The sequence below is a fragment of the Vanellus vanellus genome (genome assembly GCF_965231255.1).
Source record: "Vanellus vanellus genome assembly, chromosome: 23".
NCBI lineage: Eukaryota > Metazoa > Chordata > Aves > Charadriiformes > Charadriidae > Vanellus > Vanellus vanellus.
Window position 1 is genome coordinate 4,199,438 of NC_138928.1, and position 9,279 is coordinate 4,208,716.

At 48.8% G+C, this 9,279-nt stretch overlaps 1 protein-coding gene across 1 annotated transcript in view; it reads left to right on the plus strand.

Annotated features, from left to right (window-relative positions):
* Positions 1-6,399, plus strand: part of ATP2B4 (ATPase plasma membrane Ca2+ transporting 4) — a 47,729-nt gene extending 41,330 nt beyond the window's left edge. Inside the window, exon 22 of the mRNA XM_082494720.1 lies at positions 2,768-6,399. Coding sequence (XP_082350846.1) covers positions 2,768-3,073 — 306 coding nt within the window. The 3' untranslated portion in view covers positions 3,074-6,399. The remainder of the gene's footprint in view (positions 1-2,767) is intronic.
* Positions 6,400-9,279: the final 2,880 nt, after the last annotated feature.

Sequence of the window (9,279 nt, forward strand, 5' to 3'; positions counted from 1 at the left end):
TCCTGTGCATTCATGCTGAACACTGAATTTATCCAGGATCTTACTGTGGTCTTTAGTGCAGCAAACACATTTTCTGTTCCCAGCTACGTAAACTTTCCATTTTCACAGGCCAGCTGGTGCTCCAGCATCATGGGGGGTACCTGGCCCACGCTCATCTCCTCATGAGGGTCTGTCATCCAGCTCACGTGTGCGTGCCGGTCCGTGTGTGCGTGCAAGAGCCGGCTCGTTTGTTTCTAGCCAGGGTGTGCTGAGCCTGTGCCAGGGGGATGCCACATTGCTGCCCCCTGTGGTGCAGCACCATCTTTGAGCCAGATGGAGAGCAGACTCAGAAGGGGGTCCCTCGTGAGAGGGGAAGCCTGGAACATCTTGCAGGTAAAATCTCCAGGGTTCCAGGCACAAGACTCTTCTTTGAGTAACTTCTCTGGACTTGTTTTGTGAGTGCCGTTTGTGCTGAGACCAAAGATCCGTAGGAGGCTCTCGCTGGCTGTGCTGGTTGGTGACTTCCCTCCCAGCCTGCCCGTGTGCCAGACCAAGGTGGACACTTTAACCCGGCTCATCTCACCAGGAAGAGGGGTGTCGTCTCTGCTCACCCACCAGATCTGCAGCCCATTCGCAAAGAAACAGCAGAACACACACGTACCTTTGTTTGCCTCATCAGCTTGCAAGGGCATGTCTGAATCGTCCCTCCAGCAGCTCGGCACGCTCTCCGCTCCCTCAGCCACCCGCTGAGTGCCGTGGAGGCTCTCCAGGGTGTCGCATAGGGATGCTGGGGAGGAGCACACCTTTTGTGGGATCCACGCCTCTCCTCCCTTTTGTGCCCTGCTTCAGTCCCCAGTGACACCATGAGAGCAGGCAGGGGACACGGGTGGGGACTGGGTTCCTTGGGCATCGGGAGCAGGTTGAGGTTGCTCATGAGTAGCAGTGCTGCTTCCATGGGCAGGAAGCAGAGCAGGACGACTGACACTGTTACCTACTTCTCCGCTGCACCCAGCTTTGCTGAACAAAGTCTTAAAGTGGTCTGGGGGCACCTCCTTCCGAGAGGAGGAGTTGAGCAGATCTCCTGGTCCCAGATGAATGCTGTTTAACAGAGCAAAGGCTTTTATTGCTTCCATAAAACACACAAGAGCTTGCGCAAGATGGGTGGTCCCTGCTGACAACTTTTGTCAGTAGCTTCCTCTATAAAGGGAGGTGACTGGGAGGGTGCCACGAGGCAGGAGGGTGCTGGTGTGACCTGCTGCAGCAGGATGGGGGACCTCTGGAGAGAGGCAATGTACTGGCTCTGGCCTGAAAGAGTCAGCGGGGGGAGAGCATCGCTGTAAGACACAACAGAGCAACCCGAGGGATGCTTTGGAGGGCACTGTGTGGTGGGCAGCTCTCGGCTTTGCAGTAACAGGCAAAGCCATGTGTGATTTCACCAGGTCCTCTACAGCTTGGGAGACCTTCAGCTGCTTGGTTTGTTGGCTCTGCTTCAAAAGCCCACACATTGCATCGCTCTCCTTCAGTTTATGCCTTTTGACATCTTTTGAGCGATTATAGCCCTGAGTCATCCATGAGAGCTGGAGTGCTCTGCCACTCCCGAGGTGCACGTGTTGGTTGTCTCGTGCATACCAGCATCTGCACTGGGGTGAAGAGGTCTGCGGCAGCCCCACGGCGCTGCCGCCTCCCGCCCCTTCGTTCGCTGGATCTGACACTTGTCACCCATCCGACCGAACGATTATGACTTGGCTGTAAGGGAGGGTGAGAACTAAACAAGTTCAAGGTTGGATTTCCAGAGGACCTGGAGGAAGCAGTGAATCCACTGTTAGCCACCGTCCAGGCTTGTTTCCAAACCTCTGCCTTCCAGTGCGATGGAGGTAGCAGAGCCATACCCTGGTTGTCCAAACCGGGCTCTGCATCTCCTGCTTGTACCACATTGAGCCTGGCTTTTGGCGGTGCTGACAGCCTGTGGGTTTCACAGGAGCGGTGCGTGGCCGGGCTTTCTAGCAAAGTTTGAGATTGTTTTTCATGCAGAGCATCCAAACGAATAGCCACCTTGGAAACTGCTGGGTCTTCTTCAGCATGTCGGTGTAGGGAAAGATCCAGAGCTCCATTCCGGGATCCAGGTGGCAGCTGTGTGGGGAAACTTGCACAGATCTGGCTTCCTTCTTGCATGTTTAGCTGGGTCCGGTTTTACTGGTCATGGCATCCACTTGGACCTACTGCTTCACACAGGCTTGAAAAGTTTGTGACATCTTTTTAAAGCTAATTCTTTTCTATAGGTCTAAAAATGAAATAGAACAAACACACACGTCGCTCCCACAGTAGAGTTTTTTTGCCTTGAAGTGAACCCACTGTTTGTCTAACCCACCTCTTTTTTGAGTTGTAGTTCCACTTTTTTTGTCCTCGTTTATACACACAGATATGCGTGCGCACATATAATGACAACTAATGCATTTTGGCTTCCATTCATTCAAAGTGATCTGTGTTTTTGAGATATTTTTTTTTTTTGTGTCTTTTCTTGCAGCTTCTGAAGTCGCCCCATAGTTGATTGATTCCCCATCACACACCTAGTGCCTGAGTCTGATCCATGTTGGCCCTCCTAGTTCACCATAGATCTCTCATTTTGACTTAGCTGTCTGTTCAGTGGTGGTGACTGTTGTTGTTGTTGTGCTTTTTGTTTTATTGTGTCTTTATTATTTATTTTTAATTTCTCCTGAAAGCTCCGGCTTCTCGTAGCTGCTACTAACCCCTCTTTTGTTTATCCCCCACGCTCCTCGCCTCCTGGCAGATCAAAGTGGTGAATGCGTTCCGTAGCTCCTTGTATGAAGGCCTCGAGAAACCTGAATCCAGAAGCTCCATCCATAACTTCATGACTCACCCAGAGTTCATCCTGGAGGAAGATGAGCCTCGAACACCATTCCTTGACGGCGCTGAAGACGACCCCGACACTGAAGGACTCAAAAAGCGAGGTGGGGGTAGCCTGGGTGGATCTACATCCCTCAACAGAAATAACAATGCAGTGGACAGCGATCAAGCTGAGGTCACCGTCCCGGAGCCTGAAAGCCCCTTACACAGCTTGGAGACATCGGTTTGACCTTAGAACTTCGAACCCCCCCTCCTCCTCCTCCACCTTCGCCCCTCGCCCTGTGTGATATTGGCACCAGTAACTGATCACACACTGCGGTCACTTCGTGTCAAACTGCTCATATGTATATCATTTTGGTGTTTTGTTTTGGGGTTTGTTTTGTTTGTTTTGTTTTTTTCCATTATTTTTGCAGTGGGAACCAGAGTACCACGATACTGGGTGTTGGGAGAGAAGCTAAGCCAAACTTGTGCATCTCCATCCCTAATTTTCAGTGGTACTCACCCAAGTGAAGCAGCCAGGTTATTTCCTCTCTGAGAGTTGGGCTCCATGCGTCTATAGGGGGTTTTCACTTTGAAAAATGCATGTTCAAAGAAAGTTAAAATTGTTGTAGTCTTACATGCACGCTCTCAGCCTGAGTGCTGGGGTGCACTGGTGACTTTACTTTTTTTTTTTTTTTTCCACTTGTGGTCTTTAGGGTTTTCTTCTAATGTTGGGGTTTGTTCTTTGCTTGTGGGATTTTCCCCCAGTAACTTCACAGTGGGAAGTGGGGGACTTAGCACTCTAGTCTGAAAATTTAAAAATAAATAAATAAATAAATAAACCTAGCCAGGGGGAAGGTGTTTACTCACAGGTTGCTAGATACAGGGATGTACACCAGTCTTCCACCTTGAAAAAATGGTACCGAGCCTTTACAGTTCCTCCTCTGTGTGTGCGTGCACACACTTTTCTCTCTCTGTTCCAAAGCAGGAATTGGTAGACAAGGAACAAAGGGGACTTGGCTGTAACCTTGCTGGATGTAAAAGATTCTGATTTTTCTACAAAGCAAGGTGGAGGTGAACTGGCAGTGGAGGGGTGGTTGTGAGAAATGGAACTCCTTTGTGGGGATTCTTAAGAGATGCATCTCTTCAGCTTTTGAACAGCTGTGAAACTTTTGGCGAGAGCCTTGCAAAGGTTTAACGGCTCCTGATATCGGGAGCAGAGGGACTTTTGCCCGTCATGGCTTGTCTGTACTCTTGGGTTAAATAATCCTTCAACCTTGGAGTACAAGCTCTGGTTAACTGCTGAGGAACCCTAGAGGATGCTCCAGCTGTGCCCACCAGCTCTGCACATCGCTGCCGAAGCGTTAGCAGGCTGAACAGAGAACAAGCATCAGGTTATTTATTGGCAGTACAGTGGGCCAACTCCTAGATCATAGAAAGGGTGACTCAGGTTGTCTATTTAGGTGGTAGAAGGGAGAGAAGGCTCCATGGCCAGCGAGAGCACCCTTGATTTTCCATAGCACTTTTGTAGCTGGTTTGCCAGTGGAGACAGTTCCTCGCAGAGGTGGCAGGTTGGTTGGCTGCAGGTCTTCCAGAAAAGGTGCTGCATGGAGGCTTTGCCTCACTTGCTGCTTTTTTGAAGGTCATCTCTGCACCTTGCATCCTGCCTTGCCTCAGTCTCTTGTAACCATTTGGTGAGAGTCCTGTTTTTTTGGAGCAGAGGCCCCAGGTGTCCTGGGCAAGTTGGCTCTGAACTGACCCTCTTGTGAATCCATGGGACAGAGCAGGAGGCAGGAGTTTGCTTTGCTTGGGCTTGGTTTCTTCTCTGTGGGCTCTTGCTGGTGCACCCCTGGTTACTGGCCCCAGGCAGGCATGGCTGGAGGAAGCTCTGCTGCCTTCTCTTCTTCGTCCCATTTGGTGTGGTTGGAAGCAGAGAGAACCTGGTTGTAACTGGCTGTACAACATCATCGTCTTTGCCCAGCCTCCATCCCTGGAAGCAGAGAAGCTTTAGCGAGAGGGTGGGCTGGCTGGTTTCTTCTTTTCTTTCCTTTAAGAACGCACAGCAGAATCTCCCGTGCCTTCTTCGAGCACTGCCTGCAGCACCGCCTGCCACGTGAGGGCCCAGTACTTTGCCAAGAAATAAGTGTTCCTTAAACGACAACACAAACCAAGTGTCTTTGTTTTGTTTCCAACCCAGCACTGACTCGTCCCTTCCTTGGGGTAGGAGGAGGGAAGGATGAGGTCGCCCCATTCCTGCCCCAGCTAGCTGAGGAAAGGTCCTTCTCCCAAGTCTCCTGCCTCGGTGCTGGTGAAGGGGGGGAAGGTTGGGCTCCGTACACTGCCAACAGCAAGAAGAAATTGCCACCACTGCCCATCTCAATTGAAAATTCAGTGTCAAGCCTCCTGCCCGCGCAGAGAAACCTATCATTGCCCTCCCTGTTCCTTCTTCACACGAGCTGAAAAATTACATTGGGCAGGACCAGGGGATGAGGGGGGTGTTGGGTTATCCACTAGTGGTGACAGGAAAGACAAAAAGGGGTGGTTGTGGGGTTTGGTTCTGTACTAAAGATGACATTGCTTAAAAGATCACTTTTTCTATTTTAAATACTTGCAAAAAAAAAAAAAAAAAGATGAAAATATGGTGTTCTTACAAGCTTACATAAATATTTATTAAATACTTTGGGGGGGAACACACTGATATTTTTTTTTTCTTTTGATATTTTTTTATTACCTCAGACCTGTTTTAAAAAAGAAAAGACTTAAACCAATGAAAACCAACAAAAAGCCAACTTTGGAGGCTCTCAAAGTCACTCCCAGAAATCTGTGACTGGCAGGTTGCCACAAGGGTCTGGTTGTTCTTTAGTTGATATGTTTTTGTTGTTCTAGTTTCCATATTAGGAGGGGGAGAAATAATTATATATAAATATTATGCAAAAAAAAAATATAGTTTTCTTTAGATCAGAAACTGATATTTTTACGTCAGCCATATGTATTTTGTTTAAAGAAAAATAAATAAATAAATCTCGAGTCCCGCGTCTGCAATGGCGCGTGACTGCGTGACAGCAGTTCAAAGTGACAGGTAACTAATTCCGTGTATCAGCGATTGGATGCCAGTCAGCTTCCTTTTCTCTGAGCAGCCATCTTTATACTAGACGTTAGTTGGATGACACAAATGTTTTTTTATATAAATTATGTTGGTATGGCTGGTTGCTTAAAGTATAAACGTTTATTGTGCATACATCTTTTCTGTAAAGTATTTTTTTTTTTTTCTATTTAGTTTCAGTGATATACTGGCAGCAGATGACTATTGGGTTAAGTTATTGAGGACATTACAAAAGAGTTGGGGGAGATTGGTGCTCTACGCTGAAAGGCATGGTCGGCAGCACGAACTTCTGGGGACTCTCTGCAACATGCCTTGAAAGAGGGGGAGATATATATTATTATATTTTGCTTTGTTTGAACGGCCACAAGTGTGCACGGGGGAGAGTGCCATGCCAGACAGGAACCGAAGTCATACCCTGTGATACGTGTTAACTTGCCTTGGAATGCTTTGTTATTAAAACACTCTGAACATAATTTTGCATCCAGTTCTTAATAACGGTAGGGTCTCTGGTGGTGGTGGTGGTTTTCTGTTAAAGAAATTGGCGGATTGGTACCAAAGACATTACACCACGTCCTGTGTGCATTGCTGAACAGGCATTTTTAGGCATTTGTATTATGTGATAAGGTTTCCTTTTATTTGCACAGGGGTTATACTTAATTTTCAAAGGTTTTGTGCAATAAGCTTTGAGGAAAATTTTGAAACAATCTCAAGAAGGAAAAAAACTAAACCAAATTTTAGCATGGGCAGCCTTTGGCTTTCCCCAGCCGAGGAGTTAGACGTCGTGTAGCGCTCAGCCCCTTTAGAAATGCTTCTCGGGGTGACGTGACGTTGGGGTGAATGGAAAAGCCCCATCCCAGCTCCAGGGAGGGCATCTCCAAGATGCCATTGCCAACTCCTGTTGCCCTCTACCACTGCAGGGACCAAGCACCTCAAAGAAGAGTCCCTGCAGGTTTCTGTACCTCTCGGGGGAAGGACGCATGTACCTGCCTGCCATCACTCCTCACAGCTGGGTCCAGCTCCTACAAGATCTTCAACCCGTGGAGCATGCAACCCATAAACCACCCTCCTGCAAACCCAGCTCTCCGCGACGGGGCGGTACTGTTCTCCTGGTCCTGCCCCAACCAGCGAGGCTGCGGGGCAATGCCAGCGTGTTTCTTGGTACCTGGCTGCTCCTCTCCAGCATCTCTCTGCCAAGGCTGTCCCCTGCCACCAAGACTGGCTGATCTCTGGCTGTCCTGCCTCCGATGTCCTCCTGCTCAACAAAAAATACAATTTTCGTTCAGCAAAGCCCATGGCTAAAACTGCCTTTAGTTTATTTCCTCCCTTTAAATAAATATATATATACAGTATTAAACCAACATTTGTGTGTGTATATATATTTATCCAATGCTCTCACAACAAAACTTTCTTTTGAAGAGGGCACGCAGATCTGAGTTTTTCTTTTCCAGTAACTAAGTATAATAAGCACTGGTATTTTTGTATAAAAACAGAAAAATACAAAACAAAAGACTGAATATTATGTGGTATGCATGACATTAAAAAAAAAAAATGGTGGTTTCAAAGCAATATGTACCCTGGTGTGTTTGCCATATCCTAGAGTCCAGCTTAAAGTGCACCTGATCTGTATTGCATTTTGATATTAATCTCTATGTACAATGTTTTGCATGTAATTTATATGGTTCTTGGGAGAAAAAATTTTTGAATGAATTGTCAGTTGGCTTCTTCTGAGAAAACAGACTCCAAGCAGAGATAATACTCAAGGTGGAAGCGGACGAGTGGTTGAGGGGTGGGAAAGGGGGTACATAGCATAAAAATAAAGCGTGCTGGGGGTGGGGGAGAAGGGTAATGATTTTGAATCAATAAAGCTTTGGCTGTTGAGCAGAAACAATGCGCGAGTGCATCCAGAGAATAAAATGTGCCCACATGTAACTGTGATGTCCTCAGTGTGTCCACCAGCTTGTGAAATCAATCCCACATCCTCTCCACGTACTGGATGAATGGCTGGGCTTGCCATCAGAGCAAACTGGAGCATGAAAGCGGGGCCTACTGGGTGGAAAGAGGGCTGGGGATCAAAAGCAACCCCGCTGCTACAAAAGCACCCTTTAGCGTGGGTTTTCTCTCTGTGTAAGCCTTGCTATCGAGAGGCAGGGGCTGGCTGGCTACATCCAGCGCTTTGCCTCGGGCATGGCTTCTTCCATCTCCAAGCAAAGTCCAGAACCGACTGTCAAATGCCATCCAAACCAGTGCTAGTGGGCTATGTGTCAAGCTGCTCCTGAGCAAAGATCCTCCCTTGTCCCTTTCCCTGGGGTTATGTCTGTGCTACCTCTAAGGTGATGCGTGGTGGAGGTTGTGCTTTCCATCTCCCAGGGTCTGGCTTCGAGCTGTGTCCTGCCTCTGTGCTCAGACTATTTTGCCTCCATAGAGGCACTTTGCCGAGACCAGAAGGACAATGGGAAATAAAAGCAATTGGCCTCTGAAATGCTCTCATTCCCAAGCAAGTTGATTGCACTGGAGCTGTTATTTAACTCCTTGGCTTCAGTGGAGAGACCGTTGCTTCTCTGTGTCTTTAATAACTCCAGGGCCAAGCCGTGATGAGAAGACCAAGCTGGGCGAGGCTGTCGGTGAGAAAGTTCACTCTGAAACTTCTCAGCGAGTGTCTGACCCTTGGGGCCGATGCCAAGTGATATCAAGAGGGCGTAAAAGCTTCTTACTGCGCAGCGTCGCTGGAGAGGTGTCTGTGCCGACAGCGTCCTGCAGATCTTAATTAAACAGAACAGCCACAATTGCTTTTTTTTTTTAAACACAGCCCAGGCTGGATGCAAAGAAAGAAACAAATCAAAGGACTTCTAGTCATTCAGTGGGGAAAATGGCTGTACCCGCTGTGCCTGTGCAGTGGCGGGGCTGCCCCAGGCAGCCTCCCCTTTGGATGGACACCACTCCTGCTGCTGGAGTGGCTGTTTACTGCTGCCGCAAGGCCAAACCGGGAAAAGCAGGACACCGGAACGCTGGGATAGAGAGGAGAAAAGCAGAGGGAGGCAGGTTTAGCTCTGTGATCTGCCATGAAGCCTTAGCAGGCCTGTGCTTCCCTGACCGAGAAATGGCTGCCTGCCAAGCCCAGGCCTCCCTCACTGGGGCACAGCGCAGCCTGAGATGTCCAAGGCCCCAGGACAAGCACCTACCGGCCCAGGAAACAGGACGGAAAGCATAAAATAGCTTCCATCTTGGAAAGCGTAAGCCTGAGGCAGCACCCAGCAGCATGAAGGAGGAGATGGCCACCTCAGGGGCTGAGGCCCGGCACCATGGCAGGCAGGGGCGCGCACCCTGACTGGAAGGTGGGTGTGGGGCACCGCAGC